This window comes from Carassius auratus, chromosome 7 (genome assembly GCF_003368295.1).
Source record: "Carassius auratus strain Wakin chromosome 7, ASM336829v1, whole genome shotgun sequence".
Lineage (NCBI taxonomy): Eukaryota > Metazoa > Chordata > Actinopteri > Cypriniformes > Cyprinidae > Carassius > Carassius auratus.
This window is the reverse complement of record NC_039249.1, coordinates 14,936,653-14,964,155: the sequence shown is the minus strand read 5'-3', so window position 1 is coordinate 14,964,155 and position 27,503 is coordinate 14,936,653. Positions and strand designations below refer to the sequence as shown.

The following is a 27,503-nucleotide window of genomic DNA, read 5'->3' as shown; positions in this document are numbered from 1 at the left end:
AAACAGATCATCAGCAAATAATGCCTGGGCCCAAGCAACAAAAGACAAATACTTGAATGCTTCAATTGGGAAATAGATGCACGCACATACACACACAATAGATAGGTACCTCAGAGGCGTACAGATACCTAGAGCGAGACATGCTCAAACAGCCAACCAGGTATGGGGAAACAAACTCTAGGAAATGTCTTTGGAGAATTCCAGCCTCATATGATGTACTCCTTCTCTAAGAGCATTTGGAGTCATTTAACATGGCGTATATTTCTTCATGATTTCTGTGTATTTATTATTCACTGAAAATGACATTATTAAATCATTGAATTAAAAAAAAAATTACAAACAACTCCAGTATATTTCTAGAGTACTGTGACAGGCTGGCATTCTCCTAAGCATCCTAGATGTATCATGAGAGGCCATATCATGTACTATTGCAGCGTAACAAAACAGCTCATTTGGATCCAGCACCTCAGTGATATCATCCTAATGAGGAGCAAATGGGGAATGAGGCCTTGCTCACATTGTTGTTGCCACAGATTACACCTGACACCCAAAACGCAGAGGCTTGATCGGGTAGCTGTTCAAACGTATCAAAGGCAGTGGAGAGAAACCCAACACCTCTGCTGCGAAAAAGCGTCGGGGAGAGAATGTGAGAGGGCAAGTACGGTATGCAGAGAGGCAGGCAGAGAAAGCCATCTACATTTCAAATGCAGAGGATGTTTTCCGTTGGATGTTTATGAAACATGGCTGCTGGGATCGAGCAACTGTAAGAGGATATGGCATCAAAGAGCTGCTCAGAGAAAACAAAACAACAACACGCCGCTGCTCGCGGAAGAGGAGAGAAGAAACTCCTCCTAAGAATTATGCAGCAGCTTCAACTGATTACCTGTAACATTGGGCCTCTGAACGACTCGCTCGAACCTCGGACACAAACTGTCTGGATGACGAGTTGGTGTGGCACGATTCTGACCAATGGGATGACAAGGAAGGCTTTGCTTAAAAAGTGAACAATCTGTGGATGGAAGAGTGTACCGAATGGTGTGACGATAGCAAAACAAGGATGCTACTGCAGTGACATAAAGCAATCTGGAACTGAATGTAAAACAGTCCAGCTAAACATCCTTAAAATCGACTTAATGTTTCACTTTCAACAACTTGTCCATAAATTATTCAATTTTATGAGTTTAGTTAGGTCCTGAACCATTGATTATAGCTTACCATACAGTACCAGCATTATTAAACCAGCCAAAGAGGGTCAGAGAAAAAGAAGTTTAATTACATTTACTCTAATCCTCTGGAGGTCATGTTAGCATTGTACATTGATAACTGCAGTCAGAAATAAAAAAACTGTGGCCACTTGTTTTCTCACACCAATTAAAGGGCATTTTGAGAGATCAGGGACTGCTAAGACTTTAAGTCTCAGTGAGGCTTTCAATGAAGCCTGTGCCTTGTAAAGATACTTTGTTCCACAGCAGTTTATCAAATGTCTATAAATGTCTAATATTGATTATTGGTATATTTTCTTTATAAATTTAAAAACATAATCCAAAGCACAAATGACGGAAACACTTTAGATTAGGGAACACATATTCACTTTTAACTAAGCGTTTTCTCTCAATTAACTCCTAATTTGCTGCCTATTAATAGTTAGTAAGTTTAGTTTAAGTTTAGGTATGGGATGGATAAAGGAATCTAAAATATGGTTTTGAGAAAAACAGATTAATATGTGACAAAGTACCAATTTACAGCCAATATTCTAGTAATATGCATGTTAATAAGCAGCTAGTTAACTAGCCATGCTTTGCACTATTTAATTAATACATTTTCAAATTCATAAAGAAACAAATATCATCATTAACAAAAAGAAAATCTATAAGTAAGTAAATCACATAATATTATTTCTATCTCAAATGTAAAGTGTTCTTAAGTTTTGGTAAGATATAAATTAAGTATAAATTAAAATTTATATTATTTATTTATTGTTGCAGTTGTTAATATTAAAGTGTGTCAATGAAAAAGACCCTTTAAACTATCAGATTCTATTAAAGCTGCTTCTACTCACACATTATCAGACTGAAATTGCTATGACAAGGGTAATTCTTTCTTTGCACACAAAGCTAATAAAAAAATAATAATAACTATGGCGAATACACCAATAATTCCGGTTCTGATTAAATGTCTAAATATTAAACAGCTGCCAAGCAACTATTTGTACACATTATGTAAAATTCCACTAAAATATGCACCTATGATGCCTAAAGGCTCTTTCATGCCCTCACATGTGGTAAAAATACATGTTGAAATACATGTTGTTATGACTTTTTAGTAAAAATGTTTTGCTGCAACTAACTGATCATAACAATCTTTAAGTGTGGTGTACATGCATGCAGGCTGATGATGTTTGATTTAATATTAGGAGACAGCAAATGAGCCTTACAAGACACAGGCATCTGCAGTAGTACAGGGTGCATTGCATTGTTGTGTTGCTTTAGTGCTGATAAGAGAACCAAAACCCTGAAAAAGCTTGTTTTTCCAACACTCAATCCTCATTAGGCTCAATCAATACTCCTTTAGTCCTTCAGCTTACTGACTCATTTCAAAATAACATTACAGGTCATTTGTCTCATCGTTGACTAGACGGCATTATGATGATTTCTCGCTCTCAGAGCAAAGAATGACACAGAGAGGAGAGAGAATGTCGGAAACTAAGATGTTGTGGATACGACTTTATTTCTTTATTTTTATTTATTTCTTTATTTAATTTTTTTTGGTGAGAAGTCATTGAAAAATCAATGTCTGCTTCCTACAATCCATTTCAACCAAATCAATCATAATCTAGCCGTCTGGCAGGGGAAAGAGAGAGAGAGACAGACAGAGGGAGGGATATGAGAGAGAGACAGAGAAAGAACGAGAGGGAAAAATGCACACAATCTTTGTCTGAAATCTCTCAATTCTAAATCCATTCTCATAAAAAGCTCATCATCACATCGTTTAGCCTGGCTAACGGCCTGTCAGTCACCAGGGGCCTCTGAGGAAGACTACCGGGAATATGGAGCCACAGCTGGGGGACCCAGGGACCCAGTCTATCTCTGCCATATGAACACTTTAAAATTGACTGGGGTGGTAAAGGCTATCATGATGAGAATCAGCAAGTCGATTAAATCTGCTAGAAGTCCCTCATAGTATTTTCACACCTGTTCCAGGGGACAGAAAAAAAATACCAGAGTAATCACGTTTAAAATAAATGAGCTCCTGCATCAACATTCAAGGTGGTTTCAATAAAATGTCCTCGGCAAACCTATAGAGTACTGACAGATTTAGATTGCTCTTTTTAAGGATCAGCGTTGCCCCTTTTGATCTTGTGCCCTACTTACATAGATATTTGGATCACGCTTAGAAGCACTCCATTACAAGCAGCATTGTAATGAGTGAACACATGCTTGTGTACGCGGCCACTCACACAATCAAATGCTACATAATATTGTATGGAAAATAACCGATACAAATGTTTATTATTTCCCTGGGTTATGCATATATTTTATTATTTAAAGCAAAAATGAAACACACAGTTGTCATGTACTGAAAAGATGACAAACATTAACTGTAGATCACGTTGATATTTGCTTTCACAGTATTACAAACATCTACAAAACATTTCAAAACAGTGGTCAATTATCGTTGTTTTTAAACTTTCTGCACTTAAAGACAGACAAGTAGATTTGGTAAAAAAAAATATTAATGTTTCAAAGCATTAAAAAAAGAGAAGAAAATAAATTAATGAAGCCATGATGAACAAATTTGCTATATACTATAGCTATATAATTTTTTAACACATAATATAAATATAAATGTTTATTTAGCTGTTTAATGCTATATTCATAATAACAATAATAGTAATTATTATTATTATTATTATTATTATTATTACGTTGCTTTGCTTTGCTGCTTAGGGAGCAGGGTTTACTTGTGCACATGTGTTTAATCATTTCATAAAAATGGCAAGGTCAAAAATAAATCACATCCATTATTCGCCACGGATCTCCCCAAAGCATTAGCGGCGGACTGTTTAGAATTTCAATTGGCTTCCAAGTGGCAAAACCCCTTAGCTAATACATCAAAGAATATTTGGCGTCAACTAATCGGTTTAGGGGCAGATTTGGAGTGGCTAAAATCCGTTTGAGGGGGCAGAGAGAGAGGTAGGCTACACGTTACCGACTGCCCACTGCTGTCGGGAGAGACACGCCAACCTTGTGCCTCGAGGAAACCTGTCATGCACTTCACGTTAACTAACTTCGTTTAACCAGCCCATTCTGCGCGTGAACGCGAGAAGCAATTAGTCTGCTACAATAGATAATGCTTTCTAATAATAGTTTCTAAATCCAAATTAAATTACGTCGTCTCCCTGAGGCATGTTGCTGTAAAAACATCACTTGAAATAGGCTACCTCCCCCCTACTCTTTTTTTTTTTTTTTTTTTTGTGCTCGTCCTTGTTATATTTTCTTTGACATATTGCATTATTGTGCAAAAGATTCAGACTCTTGCATATCCGCACGACTAGTCATATTACAAACATGCATAATTGGAAACATAAGCGTCCGTCATAAAACAAGCAAGAGGATAACTTATACATCAGTGAGCGCACATATCCTAACATAAGCCTACACCTCCCCTTGCCGTCCAGTCTGGGAGTTCACGGGAGCATTTCGGGAAAATAAAACACGCACCATTTCAATATAAGACCCCTATGCTAAAACACCATGCTCAAAAGTGCTGTTGTTTAATTATTCGTCCACTTACCTACTGCTTCGATGAGGGTATTATGTAAAGAATGTCATTTAAGTTAAATAAGCAGTTTCCTACCTTTATGCCTGCAGCGCGTGTAGAGTGTGACTAGTCCCTGCTTTCTTTCTCTTTCCTAGCTTTCTTTCATTCACCCCTCCACTGTCGCTAAACAGACTGCTTATCGAATCCTATTGGTGAAGAGGAACTCATTACTGCCGATAATACTCTATCAATGAATATTGACGTCATTTAAATGCTACTTCCCAGGTATCCTTGGAAACTGATATACTATTTAGAGGTGTCTGTGCAATGGCCACTTCCAGCTGTGCTTCAGAAAAAAAAAAAACGGAGGCTAGTGGGGTATTTAACGAGATTAAGGCTTTTAGATGGAATATTTTTTTTTTTATTCTATAAGGCTATATACAGACGATTCAAAATGTAAAATTACAATAAAAACGGGTATGGCTATTTTGGTTTACTCATTAATAGATATTACAAGAAATAAGCTACTGCCATTCTCGAAAGCTCCTCAACTCGATTTAATGTATATATTGACCAACATTGAAGGGTGGTGCAGATATAATAAAACACTTCACTATATCACAGTCGACAACGCGGTAATTCCGTATGTCTACAGTTTGTTTTGCTTTGAACTTAGCATTGGTCCACTGAGTTTGAGCGTCATCTTTCTTCACTCCTGAGAGTGCAGTAACACGTGACATCATGAACACACTCCGTAGCAGCGCCTACAGCGATCCCTTTCGGCTCAAAGAGACTTTAACAAGTGAGCCAATCCACTGACTCCTGCGTCAAGTTCCTCAGCCACCACTTTTGTTTTTGTTTCTTTAGTTTTTGCTTATTATTCTTCAACACTGGATGTATAGGCTATCAGTTCACCTTTGTAAATAAGTCTAAAATGAACCTGGTAGATTAGTAGATTTTGTATTAATGCAACCTTTTTATTAACACACACACACATTTTGCTTGTTTTATTAGGCTTGTGTGTACTGTTGTGATGACGTGTAGAATGCTAGCCTATATAAAATAAAAAGAGTAGATTACTTAATGCATTTTTATCTAGGCGAAATAAAAAATATTTAAGATATATCTCTTGTTATTTGTTAGAATATACGCACAAAATATAGTCTGCGAGCAAATAGAATAAAATGAATATATCTGTTTGAATCAAAGGGGTTTAGAGCCCCTGGTCGTGATGGATTTGCCGTGGTTCATATGGTCTTAATCGGTCTGCGCTTGGGGCTTTGGTATATAGGAGAAGAAGATCTGGTTTGTTCCGGGATCTAAGGCGAAAACTGTCCAGCAGACAAATCAGTTAACACCTGTCAAAAGTTGCTTCTTCACTTTCTTACCGCTGAGACTTGATCTAAGCTCGTAAACAGTCACTTTATGTTCTTTGTTTCTGAAAAATTAGGGAAACCCGTTTTACAAAAACTATTGTGTAAAAATAGCTATAGCTAATTATATTCTACAATGAGGCAATAAAGTAGACTACCTCCAAATTATCCATGATAATTTTCAAACACATGACACTTCGAAAAGAAATCAGTTCTCAGCTGATTTAAGGTACGATGGATAACAGTTTGTCGCGCATTCTTAAAAAAAAGTGTTTCTACAAGCTTGAAATGAGCGACGCGAACACACACACAAACACTATTTTTGGAGAATGAAGAACTGCGAACAGTACTTGTGTACCCTACTTGTCTCTTGTCGTATTCGGCAAGCCCTAAGAAGACAACAGTCCATTTGTTATTAATCATGTGTGAAAATGAAGGTTTCGTATATTTATAAAATGAAGAAAGTTGAAGTTGATGTACTGGCTCGCATGAGATCGCCATCCAGGGGCTGTAGCTGCTCAGTCTAAGGCAGTGAGGCTTGTTAGAGATAAAAATAGGGGGATAGCGGGGGAGATTGTTAGTGAGTGCCACGGTACGAATGAAGAGAGAGAGAGAGAGAGAGAGAGAGAGAGAGAGAAAGAGAATCGATTTAGGCTGGGCTGCTGTAACCCAGCTCCAGCTTGCCTTTCCTTCGATGACTACACCCCGAGAGGAGGAGCGAGAGGCTCATAGTAGGCGTCAGAATCCTCAATTTCCAACTTAGCATCCTGGCAGTGCACTCTCCGAAGCAAAGCCCCAATCCGAGAGCAAAAAACTTGTCCCGCGCGCTCGGCATGAGAGTCACAGCGCGCGCAGAGAGTGAGAGAGCGCCTCGAAAATCTGCGTGCGAGTCTGACAACGACTGATTAGCGATTGCAAAGTCTATGCGTTCGTCGTTCTCTTTAATTATCACTACTATCAACGTGAGGAGGACGGGACGGAGGTCTGTTTACTCGGAACTCTATGAGCGAGCGCTTAGAGCGCGTGAGAGTTTGAGGGAGAACAACTCAAGTGAGAAGCTTAAATTTGGATCAACACCATGGCGTACCCTCAGGGCTACTTGTATCAGCCATCCGCCTCTTTGGCACTCTATTCGTGTCCTGCCTACAGTACCAGCGTGATATCGGGACCTCGGACAGAGGAGCTAGGGAGATCTTCCTCTGGCTCTGCTTTCGCTCCCTATGCCGGATCTACAGCGTTCACCAGCGCCTCGCCAGGCTACAATTCCCATCTCCCGTACAGCGCTGATGCGGCCGCCGCCACTTTCACTTCTTATGTGGTGAGTGCGCTATTCACGGTCTTATTTTTCTACTTTTAGAAGTTGCCGGATGTATATATATTTTTTACGCTTTGTTGTAATGCATGTTGTGTTGCAAGACTGAGACACAGTAATCGTTTGCGCAATATCTACGGTTATATCAATCAAATATTCATTCGCGGAATTTGTTTGGGTTTCTTTTAAATAAAATATACTGCAGTACAATTTTTTAAAACAACCAAAAAAATTGTTCTCAAACATTTGATAATTTTCTATAGGCTACAACGTAAATAAATTTCGAATTATAGAAATGCAAATAGAGAAACATACAAACATGATTTCGCGTATTTACTGAATAATATATATATATATATATATATATATATATATATATGTACTACATAATTATTTTGTTGTGATTTGTGGCAATACTACTTCCTCAGTTCTGTGGGCTGCAGGCGAAAAGGAATACATTATCAGTTGTTCCCCATTTGTCTTTATCCATGTATTTAGTCAAATGGGCTACTTAAAGGAAACATGTTCTACTGGCTATTTAAATGTGAACTGAGTCCACGTAGGCCAGCGCTGGTCAATGCGTGTACGACATACTGTCAGATGACCCCACATAAAAGCTGCAACTTCTAATTAGCTGGCTAATCTGAAAATAAACATTGTCAAAAGTCAGTTTAGCTGTCGAAGGGAGATTTATGATCGTTAACAAAGAGGAGGGATTTTGGATGAAGAGTTGTGAAATTGGATTTCACAATATGAGGGGAATGAGGCAACTGACCAAATTTAAATGATAGAATACGTAGTCCCACGCCTTGCGCTTTACTGTTTTGATTAATTAGATTTAAAGTGTGAAGCATACATGTGGCATGCATGTGTGTGCGCGAGAATGTGTTTGCTTGTGGTGTGTTTGCGTAAGTACTCTGTAACCAATCCTACATTGTACGCAGGTGTCCATAAAGTGATATTTTGCTAATAAAACCATTGGTTTGGCTCCTTGCAGAGCTCCCCGTATGACCACACGACAGGCATGGCCGGATCTATAGGGTATCATCCTTACGCTGCTCCCTTGGGCTCATACCCATATGGAGACCCAGCTTACCGCAAGAATACTACCCGGGACGCCACAGCCACTTTGAAAGCTTGGCTTAACGAGCACCGGAAAAACCCGTACCCCACCAAAGGCGAGAAGATCATGCTGGCCATCATCACGAAAATGACCCTCACTCAAGTGTCCACCTGGTTCGCCAACGCCAGGAGGAGGCTAAAGAAGGAGAACAAGATGACCTGGACCCCACGGAACCGGAGCGAGGACGAGGAGGAGGACGAAAACATTGATCTCGAGAAAAACGACGACGACGAGCCAAACAAGCCCACGGACAAGGGAGACTCCACAGACACAGAGGCAGGTCGGTGGAAAAATCATCAATTTTTCATTGCAGTCGTTTCCACTCCGGGCGCAAAATTGATTGCTGGTTAATGGTGGTATATTATTTATAATGGGAGAATTGCTTTAAATAATAATCACCTTGAACTCCTCTAATTTGACTTCTTATGGACTGAGAATTGCTGGTGACGTATGGTGTTTTGCACTTCATTTATCTCGAGCTGCATAATAAGGACACAGCTGGCGCGCGGCATCTCATTTAGAGCTATAATAACACCAGCCATATTTTATTATTATTATATTTTAACATATTATTATTATTATTATTATTATTAAACAATAATAACAAATGTTAAATGGCCTTTACATTGCACAGAAATACATTTCATGATTACTTTTTTTTAATTGTGAAACTAAGCATACACAACAGTTTATTAACATGTTATTATGTTATTGTCAGCAAATTTTGTTTTATAAAATCCCTCTATATATATTTTTTTAACTTTCAGATCATAAACTCATCAACCCAGGGGAGCTACCATGCGACAGGTTTAAAGACGAGTCTCATGCTAAAGATCTTGATCCACCTTTGACAGACTCGGAATTAAAAGACACAGAGGAAAGGACGGATTTCCTCGCCGAGCAAGTAAAACCCACCACCTCTTCTCCCTCCGTCCTACAGAGAGGGAATGATCTCATTACGCAAGAGAAGCCCTCAGAACCGGGCCACGCTGCGAGCACGGGCAACAGCAACGTAACATCTGTTATTCATTCTCCCCCTTCGGCGCCCAAACCCAAACTCTGGTCTCTAGCCGAGATCGCCACGTCTTCGGACAGGTGCAAAGGGAGCAGTGAGGCTCCTCAGGCCGCGGGGCTGGGTCAAAGCACAGTCATAGCCAGCGCTGCCTCGCCGACCCGGTCCTCCCCTCAGTGCCCTCTCCCTAATAACACTGTCCTTTCTCGGCCTATTTACTACACTTCCCCTTTTTACCCGGGCTACACGAACTATAGCACTTTCGGACACCTCCACAGTAGCCACGCCACCAACACCAGCTCTACGGCACATTTCAATGGATTAAGCCAGACTGTTTTAAACAGAGCCGAGGCTCTGGTAAGAGAGAGCAAAGTAAGAAGCCAAACACAGGTAGATCTTTGTAAAGACTCACCTTATGAGCTAAAGAAAGGTATGTCAAACATTTAATACCGGATTCATCGCCAGTCACACGGACATTTATTTATTATTTGTTGTTGCTTAAAGAAGAAGCAAAAGAAGACGCATTAAGAAAAAAAAAAAAATCCGAGGACAATTATTTTCTGAGTAAATGCTTATCCTCAAAATCTTAGTTTCTGAATGGTTAATCAAGAAGATGTAACTTCTAAGAATTGTCTTAAACGCTGCAGCCGCCTGAGTCTATTTGTATTAAAGACTAATATGTATATTTAATGTAGCATTTTGTATTTAAAATGGACAATACACTATCTTTGAAGTAAATTATGGAAAAGAAAATGTGTGCAGCGACTGATTTGAGAGTTTGCATGCATGTTAATGAGAATTTGATGGCTGCACAATTTAAAGCGTTATTATTTATTTACCGATATGTGACATCATGAACGGGCAGATAGGCTATTCCTGTTAAACGCTGAAATGCCGACTAAAGCAGTGTGATAATACTTGGAATTAGTATGAAGATACTGTTTTAGGACTTACCCCTAAAAAGAAAACAAGAAAGCGCGGCACATTTTGAAACTCATACGGTTTGGGAAAAGATATGAAGACGGGTCTCTTTATTTGTCGACTGCTGTTAAGTTTTTACTCAAGTTTTTCCCGATAGCATTCGGTCGGGGCAATGCTCATCTATATTTTGCAAACAGAGAGATGCCTCGATGGATGAATATTGATATGACAACACCGGCAAAAGTGTCGAGCAGTCATTTAACCCAATTACATTCCAACCGCGTCGTGTTATATGCAAAGCAATCAGGTGGCGAACTCCAGTAATGAGTTCGATTTTATGCCAAATTTAGACCTCATTACTATTTCCTAGGCGTGGCAAAGTGGTTAGAGGCGCGCGGCGATGCGGAGTGGTTCTGGGACCATACTGCTCTGTTATATAATTAAATGGTAGGATAGGCTTAATAGTGCTTTGGATTATAGACGCTGATGGCTTTCAAGAGTGTAGCCAAGGTGCCGTGACAAGCAAATGTCCCCCTGGCATGGCCTGTCCCTTAGTACTGTCCTGCACCTCTACCCTCGACCGCAGGTAGGTGTCACACTTGCTCTTAATTTCGAGGCCTGATTCTTTGGGAGACTCTAAGTGAACCTTTTTCAAGAGGCGCAGATAATCTGGAGTAACATATTAAATATAAAGTTTACAAATGTTTATGTGCTTTAGCAATTACAGAAAGAGTTATCAAGATACACACTTCCACGAAAAGATTGCAATCGAGATTAATAATAAATACAAATTTCAAATGATTTAGTTACACATTTTAAACTATGTCAGTCTCCAAATTAAAACACAACAAATCTATAAATTATTACTCTCTGGAACATAATAAAAGAATAATAATAATAATAATTAAAAAATATTTATTTTTGTCGTCCGTTATGTGCACAGATCAGTTGCATGATTTAACATTGTTCCATTAAATATAATTATAAGTATTATACGATATTAATATCATCAATAAATTGCCTTTCATATCGAAGTATGGCCTTTCTTAAAATGGAAACGGACAATTACATTTTTTAGCACATCCTCTACTGATATTTTCAGCATTTCATCTAAATAATATAGCATCTCTTGCATTTAATTATAACCAGAAATGTATAATAATGATAATAATAATAATAATAATAATAATAATAATAATCGTGAGGACTGGAAGCGACTTGATTCATTCGGAGGTCGTGTCATTAATCTCTATAGTTTACTTTGCGCACTCTAGTTGAAAAGTCCCCTGGGTTTCATTTAATTCCCCTGGCTCTAATGTCCTTCCCCGGCAGCAGAGCGGGTGAGGGGGGCAGCTATATTTAATCTCTCGGAGTGGGATGGAGCTGCCGCTGCACCACATCAGCCGGCTAAATAGCATAATTATGTTTTTCTTTGCTGATCCCTCTAGGAGTTGAAGTATTCGATGCAATACCCCGTGTGTGCATAAGCCCTTCTACAAGTTTAAAAAGCAGCTATTTATATTCTCGAAGACACATGGTTACATTTTCCTCCCAAATTAATCTAATAAACATTCATTCACCTGAATTGTTATTATTATTATTATTATTATTATTATTATTATTATTATTATTATTATTATTATTATTATTATATCTTCTCTTCTAATGATGATATTCCAGGATTAATATTGAAATATCGATAGTACGATCTCATTTTACGCATGAAATCAGTTGGATATTTCAACTGTACGGGGATTGTGTAAAATATGATTTCTATTGACACAATAGGGTGAGTATTCTTAATACATTAAATATGCCTAATTTACCCTGTAAAGGTCGTGTGAACTTCAAACATAATCGCATGGCTATGATGCAAAAATAAAACCTATATTTAACGTTCAGACATTTGAGGTTAATAACAAACAAGTGACTTAAATCAGTAATTGTCTATTTTTTTGTGTGTGTGTGTTAAGGGCAGTTATTATAACGATAGATAGATAGATAGATAGATAGATAGATAGATAGATAGATAGATAGATAGATAGATAGATAGATAGATAGATAGATAGATAGATAGATAGATAGATAGATAGATAGATAGATAGATAGATAGATAGCCTAATTATTATTATAACGAAAGACAAATGGGATAGTGTTATTCAATCCATTGTCGGTAATAATTTTAGTGGGCAGCCTATATATTAAAATCGCGCATTACACTAGCCTATTTTAAAACACAAGTTTAAATTATCTTCAGCGTGACACAAATGTATTAATCCAGTATGCGTTTAGCTTAGGGTTTGCCGGTCCGTGCTTTTGTAAGAATGAATAACCGCACGAACTCCGCAATGGTCCCATACGACTTTGTTCAACTTTTTTTTCCCCGCGTCTGTCTCTCTCTCCCTCTCTTCCAGTTGAATGGGTCTCAGTCTTATTGTTCGGAAGAGAGCCACAGTCACTGTGTGTGCATGTCAAGTACGAGCAAGACAGTTCCCACGTGTAAAAAATAGAGACCGAGACAAATCTAACCGATAGGCCAAATAAAGAAAGTATATGCTGAAATAAGATTTTCAAACTTCTGCGAAGAAACCTTGCCGCAACTCTAGGATACAATACTTAAAAGGAAGAGAGCAACATACAAAAGAGCAGTGTTAGCCTACCAGAAACGACTTAATTTAAGATTTTGCTTAATAATATAATGAGGGGCTGCGAAGTAAGCTAAACTCTAAACATTTAAATAGATAACTATTATTATTTGGTATACACCTGAATTAATTTGACCTTAGTTTCTGAACAATAGGTTATATCGAACGAGAGTAGGGAGGAATTGAGTAATAACGAAATTACTTCGACCAAATTCGAATAGCGTTTACTGCAATAATTCTCGAACTGTTCAAAAATAGCGAGTGTTCACAGGCCCCTTGCAACTATTTGCTTTCATCAGAAATGTGACATTAGCTTATTCACGCAGCAGGGGGGGGGAATCTTATTACATGAGAAACTGGACAAACACAAGTCAGAATAAATGGAAGAGAAAGTGAGACGAAAACAACCATCAAAATAATGATTTGTGGGCACATTTACATTATCTGGGAAATACAACGGGATTGGCAATAAAACGGTAGGTACGTAAAAAAAATAAATAAAAAAATAATAATAATAATATATATATATATATATATATATATATATATATATATATATATATATATATATATATATATATATATATATATATATAGCTTGCATTTTAGAAAGCCGCGCACTCACAATGCACGCACCCATAATTCCACAAAATCCCATTCCTCTTTATAGGTTGCAGTTCTAAATATTACAGGAATTGTCAGTTAATTTGCAGGGGAAAACAAGCAGAACCTATCCTGTAAAATTCGGTGTATAGTAAATATCCTCTGGGTATATTTCCTAAACGTATTTGCATAGCCTATATCATGCAGCAACAGCATTTCCACGCTCTAAAACCTCACAAAACCAAGCACCAAATTATTATTATTTTTTTATTTTTTTTTATTTTTTATGAACAAGACTCTGTTTCATCTCTCTGCTTAATACATAATGATATATGAGTTTAAAATAGAAAATTTGATCTTAAAACATTCACGCGTAAAATTACACCTGCCACGTTATCGAGCAGTGAGCGTCTTGGCCTCTCCATATAAAACAGGTAAAGTCTAGGGCGTAATCAGAACCTGTTGATAAAAATAATCGCTAAATCACCGTTAAAATGTACCGGACCATGTTCCAAATCGGATTTCTGCATAATATCGACAGTCCACCTGATAACAGCTAACTACTACTTGATCCCTCCACACTAACACTACTCCAGCTGAGTCGAATCAAATTCAGCTCGAATGTGTAAAAGGACACCCATTCATTTGACCTGCTTATAATATGCGCTGGGACATCTGCGCGAGGCAGCAGAGCACGTGTGGCCAAGTTTTTCTTCCCTCTCTGTCTCTCCTTGAAGTGAACAATATGTCGGTTAATTAGGACTAGTTAGTTTAGAAAAACAGAGAGACGAGAAAACCGCTTGAGGGGACTTTGGTCTAAAGAAAAGCTGAGTTTTACAAGCGACAAAAGACAGAAGTTATCGCTAAAACTGATTGTGTGTGAATATTGTTTTTTTCTGCCTCTAAACATCATCCTCACCCTCGATAAAGAAACTGGAGTGGAGCGGCCTCTTCAGTAGGCTATGGCATGCTGGGAATACCTCCTCCCTTTTATTTAATCATCCAATCCCACTGAGGAACTTCTTAATTAATTATGGGTGCTAAAAATTCACACCAGCTGTTTCTCTCGTACTCTCTCTTCACTCCGGGGCGAAGAGTGTGACGCGGCCATGGGGCGTAATTTTCACAAATTAGCCCATTTTCTCCCCCAAAAATCGAGCTTCTGTCAGGGCTGTTCTGACGTAGCCTATATCATTTCGCGGGCTCCAACGGCAAGCAGACGAGGGGGGAAGGAGAAGTAAAGAGCAGCTTTTCCGCAAAGCCACGGCCCATTCGACACTTATAAATCGTTCGCGTTAAAGGAACATTTTGGATCGGCAGACGTACATTGTAAGTTGAGCCAGATGAAGTGACAGGCTGTGATTTACTGCTATTTACCCCCACTTTAGCCTAGACTTCACCCACTGTTTTCCTATTGCCCGCGTGCGGCTCTCCGGGGAGAGATTACACGTGTCATTTTCAGCTTTCTGATGTTTTAAGTGAAACCACCTTTTTTTTTTTACGTTAACGAAGAATAATCACCCGAGCGCTTTTTTGACAAGTATTACGGAATAAATAAATTGGCTAAATAGTTGGTTAATTCAGAAGTAAAAGCACTGCGCTCTTTTAAAGCTAAAATGAAATAATATGAGCAGAACTATAATTGGTGGATTTAATTAATAAAACCCTGGTAAAAGATTTAAAAAAATAAAACACATTAACTTAAAAACTTAACTCATAAGACACATATACACGTTTAGGTAGCCTATTGTGGTTTAAGAGGACTCTCCATAGGTTTAATGGTTTTCCTACTGTACAAACGATATTTTATATCCCCCTACACCAACCCTACCCTAAACCTTCCATCACAGGAAATCTTCAGCATAAAAAACAAAAAAACAAAACACATTTTCGTATGTTATTAACCTTTCTGAATTACAGGAAAACAAGAAGAAGTGTCACATTCCATATCATGTATACAAATTTGTGTCTTCATAAACAATGAGCAAACACGCACACACACACATATATATGAAATATTTTAGATTAAACCACACATCAAATTTAAGACAACTTTAAACTGATCTCCTTTCTAATCTCTAGCTCCAGAGACTGGGTGTTACCTTTCCTTCACCTGTCCAACTAAACTATTACATTGCCAAATTAAATGTACTTTTAAACCAAAGAATACATTTAATGTGTATTTATTATTTAATGCACATAATAGCAATAACATTCAGAAAAATATATCTGCACAATCCATTCATTTTCTGTGATATAGCATTTGACAAAAAAAAAAAAAAAAAAAAAACTTTATCATTGTGCATATGACGTTCACTTTCACAATAATTGTTTAATTGTTATGTTTTCTCTGTTTACCATCCCCTATCAATACTATTAGTGGTAAGCACATGTCATATGAAATATCAGCCCCATCGAAAGGCGAAGCCACAAGGATGGAAACCTTTATTTTTTAATGCAGATATAAACACTTTTTTTTTTCACTACAAGGAAAGAAAACGGACAGTTTTCAACACATTAGGCCCAAGTCCTAAGAGTCCCACAGCACCACTTTGCCTAGATAAGCGGCTAGTATTATTACATTCTTAATGGTTCAGATTAAGATTGATGAACTGTTTTCTTTTGGACACTACGCAGGGTCCACGAGAACGGAGGGAGAGGAGAGGGGGACGGAGGAAAGAGGGGATGAAGGGAGGTCTACAAGCTGCCTGTTTATTTACATTTGGCCTTTTTAAATGATCCCTTTCTTCTAGACATCTGTTCCACATTATGACACTGATATTTAGCCTAATGGCTGTTCTGATGCGCTGCTCTGTGAGATAGCAGGAGTAAGCGGCCATTATCTGCTGCCCACCTGGGGAAGAAAGCCAAGCCTGATGATGGAAGTTATGCAAGAGAATGAGGGGCAATCTTTTTTTTTTTTTTTTTTTTTTTTTTTTTTTTTGTGAAAGGAACTGACCAGTTTTTCACAGAAAAATTTCCCCCCTCTCAGGTTGATGGATGCAAATGTAAGCTCTGTAATTGGATCAGTTCCCCAGATACAGATAAATGGCTGCTGCTTTACTGGGGTTATTTTGAGCTATGTGAAGACAGCAGTGTGTGTGTGTGTGTGTGTGTGTGTGTGTGTGTGTGTTTAGGCAACATTAATGAGGAGTTGAGACACGCTTTATTCAGTCACAACACTGTGTGCCTGGACCTACTGTACACATTCACACTAAATGAGGAGGAGACAGCACTGCCCTGTGACTGTTTTCTTTCAGGCTCTTCACAGGGTGCTGAACTCCCACACACACCAATTAAGAGAAAAGCACTTGCTGATGATGTACAACCAGCAATTAACAAATGTCAGAACACACACACAAAAAAAAAAAATGGCATTAAAATCCCCCCGGCAAGTTCAAATACAGGTATTTCAAAAATACATTCATAGAACAGATCATAACAGTGTAATACATTTTCATGAAATTATATAGGGACAGTTCCCCCACAACATTTAATTCTGTTGACATTTACTCAAGATCATAAAAAAAAAAATATATATATATAACTACTTTTTCTGCGGTATGCAACTGAAGGTATTTTTAAGTGTTTTTGTTTTTTTTTAATGATGGTTTGAGTGAAATTTTTTATTTATTTTTTGGTCTGTCCACTGTCTCAACAGAATATCCACATTATTATGCTTGTTTTAAGCTATTTACTGGGAATGTGCCAGACTTCTGACATAAACACCTAGAAGAATGTTTTACGCTAATATATGTATATATATATATATATATATATATATATATATATATATATATATAACCAATACCAATATCAAGCAGCATAACAGACCAATTTTGAATAAATAAAATAACTTTAACAGCGGATGACACAGGAAGACGTGTAACATTCCAGTTTTAAATGGCACCTTTTCTTATGTTAGGTTTTCTGTCTTACTCACAACCGAGTATCTTTGTTCTTCTCTATTCATTTGCTAAACACCTTCTAAACTGAGTATTTTGGTTGCATGCCAGCTGAGAGAGTGTTGGCTAGCTCTCTGATTAGCAGTGTGCTTTACAGCCAAGCGGAATAGGTAATCTCATCAGCGAGGCTTTTTCAACTGATAAAACGCCAACTGTGGCCTCCCTTCAACCTGGGGCTCGTCTGCACGCTAACCCCCACCCCTTCCACCCAGCTACCCCCCCCCCCCCCCCCAGACAGGATCCTGCCAAATATATTAATACCTGTAACACTGCAGCAAAGGGGGCAAGCCTCAGCCCAGGCTCAAATAATCGATTGACCTCATTTTCGATGAAGGCGCCATTTCCAGTTTGAGAAGTAATTCTCTGGTCGAGAATGCCAGAGCCATCTGGGCAAGATAGGTGTAGCATGGCATGATTTCACCTAACTGCCAAACACAGAGCAAAGGGGCCACAGTACAACATTGTGCTACAGAACACAGGAGAGATTTCAACACAAGCTCATTTCAGTCTGATTACCATTCAGGTGAGTCCTGGCAATGACAGTCACAAAGAAAAAACAAACAAAAAAAAAAACAGTGCATTTAAGGTACATTTTCTTTTCAGGCTAACAAAGATTCACATTCTATGAGAATTAACGACACAGTTTTCATTTGGGCTGAAATATTCCTTGTAAAGAATAAAGAAAAAAACACTATGTTTGCAAGTTTCTGAACATTTCTGAATGTTTTGTGTGTGTTTGTGTGTGAGCTGAAGATGATGCTGTTGTTCACCCTTAGAGCATCACTTCTGATTTTGTCTGGATCTGATTTATTAGCTTGTCAGGGGAAGCATTGTTGGAGAAGGCAATCAAAAAGCACTTACCTAGCCCCAACTAAAATGAACACTTTTTCACTAGCTAATTTCTGCTACTCCCATGGAGGGGTTGGCAACTTGTTTGATGAGGCATAAAATGATGATAAATGAATTCATTGCTCCACTGATCGTCAAACAGTGGTAGTATATACTTCTTTTCTGATAACACATTGCATAGATCTGTCATCATTCATGGATGGATAGTGAGACTAGTTTTTACCCCCCTTAACCTATCTGACCCCAGGTCAGTGTGTGTGGAACTGAGCCTGCGCCAGTGGAGAAGCAAGACAAAGGACAGTTTAATAGGAGGTTAAACTGGAAACAGGAGTGAACTCCTTGCTTTGAGGGACACAAGCTCTCAACTTTCAGCCTCTGATCAGTGTGTGGGAAAAGACAGAAGTAATCAGATATCCACCCCTCTCTTTCTTTTTCTCTCTCTTCACCCTCACTCTTTTTTCTGCAAACCATCTCCAAAAAAAAGGCCCCAAAAATAGAAAAAAAAAGACATTACTAAATTGAAGTTGACAAAAGCAACAAAACAAAAACCCAAAGCAAACAAAACACAGTTTTTCCTTTTGTGAAATATAAGGGGATATAATTAGAACTATTGCACTAGTTTATTAATTCACCTTCACCCTTTTGGTGCCCCCCTCTACTAATATCAACTTTAATAGCTCCCCCCTCTATCGGAGCCTAATATAATATTAACAATATTATTTACAATAATATTTATATATAACTTTATTAATCTGAAAAAGTGTGGTTAAAATTTGTTTTTATAATTTGTATTATTACTACTACTATTACTACTAATAATAACTAAATAATAATGAACTAAAGCTCAAAAGACACCTTGATGGTTCAGAATTAAAAATATATATAGAAAGAAAAAAATACTTTTTTTTCAGCTCTCCCTTGTTTTTTTGTCATATTCTTTCCCTCCCTCTATTTCAACAAATAAAACTAATTAAATTGGTGCTTTAAATATTCCAAAGCACTCAGCATCAAACAGCAATAAACTGCGTAGGCAATCACAGAAGAAAAATGTATGGATGGAATATGCGACTATAGGTATAAAATATGATACTGAATAAGCTCAACAATAAAAGAGTCGTAAGACACAGGTTATGACGTGTGCTTTTTTCCAATATCACTGTCACTAATCTATCAAACTAGCAACTATATGTGATGGTTTTACTGAAACAGCTTCTCTGTAAATCTATTCTATATTGACCTGGCTTTACAGACTGTTGCATGCACTGTTAAATGTTAGCGCTTACAGCTTTTCAAATATGAATTTACTCCAGAGACTGGTCCTTTTTTACTGACACTTGCTACAGAGAAAGACGGGCAGAGGACTGTGATCATGATAACCTCATTCAAATTGATGGTAGATAAAAAGTGCATTTGTCAAGAATGAGAGAGGTGGAGAAAGAGAAAGTTAGGAAGAAGAAAGAGAAAACATTAAGATTCACTAAGCACATGATATTGCTTTCATTATTTTACTTTTATTCACATACTGACAGAAACCTAATCAGGGGAATCCGAATAAGCAGACAACTCAAATAAATTGTTAATAAACATCCTAATCTAACTAAAGAAGGGTGGCTATTAAAGATTGAATCATCAGACTGAGATATAGCGTTAAAATGATCTTTTTAAACAAGCGTTTTGCTTGACAATCCATTTCAATTTTCCAAACAGTGAGAATATGAGCTGTGTAATTTAATGCTGTGCGTCTCTTCAGCTGTAACTGTGCCAAAACTCACTAAACTTCTAATACAAAATATAGCTCTCCAACAAGGGACCGATTCTCTGCTGAAAAACTATGCGAAATGTAGATTCAAGATTTTACACTACTAGCTTCTATTGACTAGAGTTTGACCATATTTGCAGCTATAAACATACAGTTTCTTGCGCATTAGTAAGAAAGATTTGAAAATATAAATATGAAGCATAATAGCTATTCAATTCTTGCTTAATTTAGATACGATTAAAACCCCAAACACACATACACACTCCATTACTTCTAAAAATAATAATTACATATCTCCCCTGTCCTTGACCTGTAGGCCCAAATGTAGCTTATTCATTAGTGTTTTTACCTGACATTAGTTTATACATCACAAGTATTGACATATATATATTGATATATATATATATATATATATTTAAAAAAACATAGATGTCATACACTAAGAGGGCTCAGTGTCTATGAAGATCTCCATTATAACACATGCGCACAAACCCTATCACTTGAACAGCTCAATACTCGGCAGGTTTTGGCTGATTTATGGGCCAGATTGTGGGGGTAAATCACTGAACATGTATTAGGCTAGGTAATATGCATATGGTGAGTTGGCCTTAGTTTGGGTGCGTAATTGCTTTGATGTGGGCTATTAAGACTAAGAGCATATGATTTTAGTGTCTGCCCTATATATTCTTAACAATGATTACGGTGATCAATACATATGATTTGTATGTCGCTGGTCATCGATCGGATACAGAAGTCGTTGCCCTTCACTGAAGGAGCTTTAAATGTCACCTACATTAGAGAAGGATATAGAGCAAGAGACAGAGGACAGGCTGTACACTAATTTAACCCTTTTGTTGCAGAATTTATGCAATCAGAAAGGAAAAATAACACAAATCTAGAAAAATAAAAATTGTACATAATAATTCCCGGCACTGTATTTTAAGAGATACAAAGTACAATACCATAGATAGATAGATAGATAGATAGATAGATAGATAGATAGATAGATAGATAGATAGATAGATAGATAGATAGATAGATAGATAGATAGATAGATAGCATTATATATATTTAATATATAAAATAGAATATTTTTTTCTGAAATATATACATGCATGTGTTCCATTTTTCACAGCACTAGTTGTAATGTAAGCCAATAGCAGTTAACAGGAAAGTAAAGAAGATACAAATAACCTTAAAAAAAAATAAAGTACTGCAATAAATGATACATATATCTCATATACACAAAGTATATATGCTACTGCATGAAACATTTTTAATTAAATATTTAATTTATTATTATTATTATTAGTTAACAAACAAAAAAACGAACAAAACAACAATCTAAAGTACTGAAAAGACATTTAGGCCCAATAAACAAATATCCTTTAGTGCATGGTCTTAACTATAGTGGACAGGTGCAGAATAATGGACGTCAAGCATTAGAGGGCTATAACGATAATAGAATAGAACGTAGAAAATTGCCATGTAAGCAGTGTTATATGATTGAAACAGGTATAAATGAATAATATATGTTGTGGGAGTAAATCACAGAGCATCCATTACTGTATGTGTAATAATGTAATATGCATATGGAGAGTATACTGTATATGTCCAAACACTTTTGCGGTCACTGCAAGTACACAGAATATGAATGACAATCCATGAAAGCATCTCAACTTATTTTCATATAAAAAAAAAAAAAAAGACAGTAGTCAGGTTTTTGCAGTTCATGTAAACACAGGCAGTGTTTACAAAGGCCACACACTGGGATTGTCTGGTGTCTTGTTTGTTTTTTAATGCAGGCAATGTTCAAATCTGTCTGACTCTTGGTGTCTCCCCAAGGGCATCCTTCAAGAAACAACATGTGCAGAGATGTGCGTTCAAAAGCTCTCCCAATATCATTACAATTTCTCAAGGTAACACTCTAATAAGTTTAAATGTGAAAAGTGAAGTGAAGTGAAAGTGACATACAGCCGAGTATGGTGACCCATACTCAGAATTCGTGCTCTGCATTTATCCCACCCAAAGAGCACACACACAGCAGTGAACACACACACACCGTGAACACACACCTGGGGAGCAGCTGGGGGTTCAGTGCCTTGCTCAAGGGCACCTCAGTCATGGTACTGAATATATATATATATATATATATATATATATATATATATATATATATATATATATATATGTGTGTGTGTGTGTGTGTGTGTGTGTGTGTGTGTGTGTGTGTGCTAAGGCAAGGTATAAAAATGAAATATGCAATATTGTTGGTAAACTTTGAATGAAATGAAATGAAAAAAGTTTGCAAAAAGCAGTGTAAAAAAAGAAAGAAAAAAAGCCATATTGTTTTGGCTTTAAAAACATGTGCACCCTGATCTAAAAGACGTTACAAGCCACCTGGTAAGACTGTGAAGACATCTTTTGTGTCGTTTTCTAAGGCTGTACAGCTTAAAGCATGATTAATAAGCTTGGCTGTCAGAATAATTAATATTCAATGAAGCCAGCACGGATGTCTGCAGGATGATGTGGCTTCAGAGGAGATAGGCCTGAACAGGGAAGCCCTCTGGAAAATTCCTTTACATCACACACTCTTTTCACATCTGCTGCATGTTTTGAGGGTTTCACTGAGTGAGATTTTGACAGACACAACAAGAATGACACCTCTATGTTCCCTCCCAATCCGACTATCTGACTCTTACACAGATGAAGGAGAGGATAAGAGAGAGTGACGTTTCTGAAGAAAAGGTGCAAACTACTTCAACTGTTTTGGAAATACAAGGCCGTGATATGTGAGCCATGTTCACATATTATACTCATAAATTGGTTTGTTCTTCAAGTAATTATTTAAAATGGTTGTGGGCAAAAAGGTGGCATTTGAATACATCAGTGTTTATATATTAACATGGATTAACATTTTATAACTGTGATATGTGCATCTCTCTCTTTCTCTTATTCTCTCTCTGGCAGTGTTATCAAAGTACCTGTGTTAGACACGGCTGCTGGGGGACCTATTAGCAGGCAATGCTGTGTAATCAATAAAGAACACATCAGAGAAAGAGAAAGAGGGAGAGAGATTAGATTCAGCTTACTAGCTTCATTAGTAAACTCACACTCGGGTCATGACCTGCTGGTTATTCCCATCACTTTTATGTTGCCTGGATCAGAGTTATAGCCCTTTCAGAAATTCACTCTGCACTAAAGGAACATCCTCCTGCTGCTTCCCATCGCTGTGAGGGGCATAACAGAAGTTTGTCTACAATGCAGCTTTTTAAAAGTGTGGAAATGCTTTATTCTTGGATGAATTTACATTATTCCTGTACAACTGTATATCTAATATATACAATATTCGTACATTATGTTGCAGAAGCCCTTTCGGGGTCTTGCTGGTGATCTCAACACTAAAATGTGTTGACATGACATGTTTTATATACTGTATATCTGAACTCTTTAATGATGATCAGGGATGTTATTGACAGATATTTCCTTTTGTTGACCCTGGAACAACATTTGAATCCGAATATTTACTATATTCCTTAAAATCAGAGGAAATGATAGATGAACGGCACTGATGTACAAGCACCAAACTCTGATTGTAAGCCTAAACTTCACAAAAACTATAAACTGGTTCTTCAAGTATGATTGGTTAATCACAATGTTGTTCCAGGGTCAACAAAGATGTTGATCCAGGAACATGTCGTACTTGGTAAAACCAGGTTCTGCGAAAGTAATGATAGCTTGATGCTGATTTATTAACTGTTTTAGGCTGTGATTCTCAAAAACATCTGGCCCATTCAAAGGGTACCTTTAGAGTTTTACAGTCCTGAATGAACTGACTGATAAGAATCATTTGTTCATTAACGGGCCTACTTTCCTAATTTAAACAGAGAATTCATAATTTTAACCAACCATAATAATGAGAGAAACATCAGAGAGTTTTCACAAGGCAACAATCTCATTTCATACACACACAGAGAGAGAGAGAGAGAGAGAGACTCTCACCTGTGTTTCGACTTGTCAACAGTCTCAAGTTCCACTCGGTCCTAACATTAAGCAGACTGATTTCTGTCTGCAGGGCGGGTCAAAGTTTGAGTGAATTCCACTGTCCCTGTGTTTATGTGTAAACTTTTCAAAGGCCGAAAACAAGGCAGAGACACCTCACACCACAGAAGCACTCTGCCATTACCAGCTCCAACACAAACCAGACAATTACAGCAGACTGATACAGTCTGAGCCGCTCTGGAGACATTGTCTGTGGTAAGGAGGTTTGCCTTTGAGAATGGAGGGAGAGGGGGAGTGTAACCTTTTAAATTTAGGCAATTGTACGACACAACACTGGATACCCGGCCGGTGCCCACGGCTCCCTCCTCCCGCTGTTAAATTCCAGCTTAAGGAGGCTGCCAATCATTACAGTGAATGCGGTTCTCTCCAGGCTTGTGCTAGAAACACTGCATCTCTGTCAACCCCTACATTAACCCAAACACTATCGGCCTGCTGATCGTTTGCATGTTTGATTGCTGCTGGTTCTTATGTCGTCGGTGAAGGCATATATTAAAAAAGTTGGTGAACAGTATAATCAGACATCTAACCGCAGTCTGGGAACAGTACTACAGGAAATTGCCACCAGTAATCAGAAGAGAGGACAGGCCTAACACGATGCCAATACCCAGCTGAATTACACATCTATATTATATTTTAAAAGAGTGTCTGTGTTTGTATTTGCATACGCGGTAGCAATCCGTCCACAATATCACCGTTTAGGCGGCACCATGGGAAAAGATTCCCAGGTATTGAGCTGCTGCCATTGGCCTAATCCTCGAAAATATCTTTTTACAACATTGACTGCCTGTCAAATGGTGGCTTTTCCATGTATGTGTTCACCACAGACTGAGAAGAAACCAAAGGACGATTTTTCAATTGGCGATCTCATTATCGCTGATTCCCCTGACTAGCTCTTACAGAGCGGGATAGAATACAAGCACTTTCCTAGCATACATCGCAGTGAAATTGTACACGGCAGTGGTTCGTTCACACCCAAAGCCACGGTGACAGACACAGTACAAAGCCACAGCACTCATAGAATCCACCCAGTAAAAAATGCATGCGGTGTATGAAATATGCATACCATCCTATGTCACTGTCTGCCTCCGCCGCACATGCGTGCTACGCTTGCATGGAGTAGCATCCATGTTCCTGCCCTCCTTCTCTCTATTTCCTGCCTTTAATGTGTGTTGACATAACAGAAGCGGCTGTGGAAATAATTAAACGGAGGCTATTGTAAATCTATTCAGTCGGGACCTCACTACACCACTCATTTGCTTTACTCAAGTGACTAGCATGAGAATAGCAATAAAAAGCACTTGCAAAAAAGGGAGAGACACCGCACACCAAGCAATATTGTCAAAGAATTAAACGCCCCAAATATCTTCAGGAAATAGGAGTGTTTTGCTATGGATGCAGCCTAATCGCTTAAGTCATGGTGGTTTGAGGGGGAATGTTTTCATGTTTTAAGAGGCTTGGTTCCACTTCCCTCCACCACAGAAATCATTCTACACAGGAGCTTCTTTCTCTCTCCCTCCTCTCTCCATGGATGCATGGCAGAGCATACAACCCAAATACAGAAGAGTATCAGACCAAAGTGCAGAATTTTTCTTCAAGATAAAGACAGTGCGAATGGTATGAAATATATTTAAATCTAAATATTTATATAATAATAATGTATTTTTCTCTCTTATGCTCACCAAGGCTGGATTTTTTTTTGATTAAAAAAAATAGCACTATGCAAAAAAGGGCACTGTAAATCAGACACAGGCTCAGCCAATAGCATAAAACTATAAATTGGGAGTGGAATTACCTGGATGAAGTGAATAACAACTGTACATTATTTAGCCTAGGTCTTTTAGTCCAACTTAAAAAAAAAAAAAAAATTACAACAACAATAATAATAATAATAATAATAATAATAATAATAATAATAATAATAAAATACAGACTGTTAGTACATTTTGTATGGTGCTACATTTTAATAGGGAAAGCTATAGGGAAATAATATTATTTGTGTCTGACATAAACTGAACATTTTAGGTGCATATAAACATTTATGGGATGTTCAGACAAAAAGACCTTCATTTGCACACAAAGGCCTGTGCTGTTATATAACAGGAATTGACGGGCTATCAGTGACTCAGAGAGATGAAAGGTGGATCAGTTAGTATCAGTTACTGAGGCAGTCAAAGTTTAGCCTTCCCGCTAGAGGCAACACCATAATCCCCCTTAAACCTCTCTTCTACTGTACTCACAATAGCTCAATAGTGTGTGATGGGAGTCTTAGACTTGCCCACCACCCTGTGGCCATATGGGTCTGCTGCCCTGCCTCTCAGGTATCTGCTTCAAGTGTGTGTTACCTGAAGGACAGGTGTGTGTTACACAGCAGCGTGGCAACAGGTGGCACTAGGGAAGTGTCTGGACTGACTGGCTCCAGTGACTTTGTGACGGTGCCGGGACAGTTTATCTCGGCCTTGTTCGAAGGAGCACTACACAATAAGAGCTGTCACGAGGCATGTAATGTGTGGTTGAAAGTCTGAGTCTGTTCCTTTTTTTTTTTTTGGTCGGGAGCACTCAGGCCTAAACCTTGATTGAGTTTCATGTGAAAGCGAACACTGCTTTCAAGTGCCAAATTTTTAACAGCCATTTAAATTGCCACAAGAGTTAGTTTTGTTTTACTTGCGACATCCACCCTTTCACACTAACCCAAAGCTCACATCCCACCCTGCTCTCAAGCTCTTTCTTTATTTCTTTCTCACACACATACTATGGAACTTTCATTATGTAAAGTGGATAAAAATACTAGCGCACGCTGTGAATTTATGGTTCTATCTCAGCTGCCATGAAAAATATGAACGTTTTCAGGCTGTGCTCTGAAACCGGAGTAAGAAAACAGACCAGACCACAGAGTTTACACACACACCACAACAGCACAGAGCTCTCAGCGAGATCACTCGAAACACACAGACGCACGCACAGAAACACACACTAAAAAGCATAGCACACTCAGAAAGATTTGCTCTAAAACGCACACACACACACACACACACACACACACACACACTGCAGATAGTAACATAAATACAGAAACATAATGCAATTGCACAGAGACCGTGGCTAGATTGTAAAACCACAC

The 27,503-nt window shown here is 38.0% G+C and overlaps 1 protein-coding gene across 1 annotated transcript; it reads left to right on the top strand.

The window, feature by feature from the left end:
- The first annotated feature begins 6,814 nt into the window (after positions 1-6,814).
- On the top strand, positions 6,815-10,309 carry irx5a (iroquois homeobox 5a). The gene is made up of 3 exons (XM_026267576.1): positions 6,815-7,452; positions 8,444-8,849; positions 9,337-10,309. Exons 1-3 carry the CDS (start codon positions 7,213-7,215, stop codon positions 10,026-10,028), a joined length of 1,338 nt encoding a protein of 445 aa, XP_026123361.1. The 5' UTR covers positions 6,815-7,212; the 3' UTR covers positions 10,029-10,309.
- The last annotated feature ends 17,194 nt before the right edge of the window (positions 10,310-27,503 follow it).

Bases quoted from the DNA above. Each gene is read 5' to 3' on its own strand.
- irx5a (XM_026267576.1), top strand. From the start codon at position 7,213: ATGGCGTACCCTCAGGGCTACTTGTATCAGCCATCCGCCTCTTTGGCA. The intron at 7,453-8,443 runs GTGAGTGCGCTA...GGCTCCTTGCAG, and splicing joins CCACTTTCACTTCTTATGTG to AGCTCCCCGTATGACCACAC. The intron at 8,850-9,336 runs GTCGGTGGAAAA...TTTAACTTTCAG, and splicing joins CTCCACAGACACAGAGGCAG to ATCATAAACTCATCAACCCA.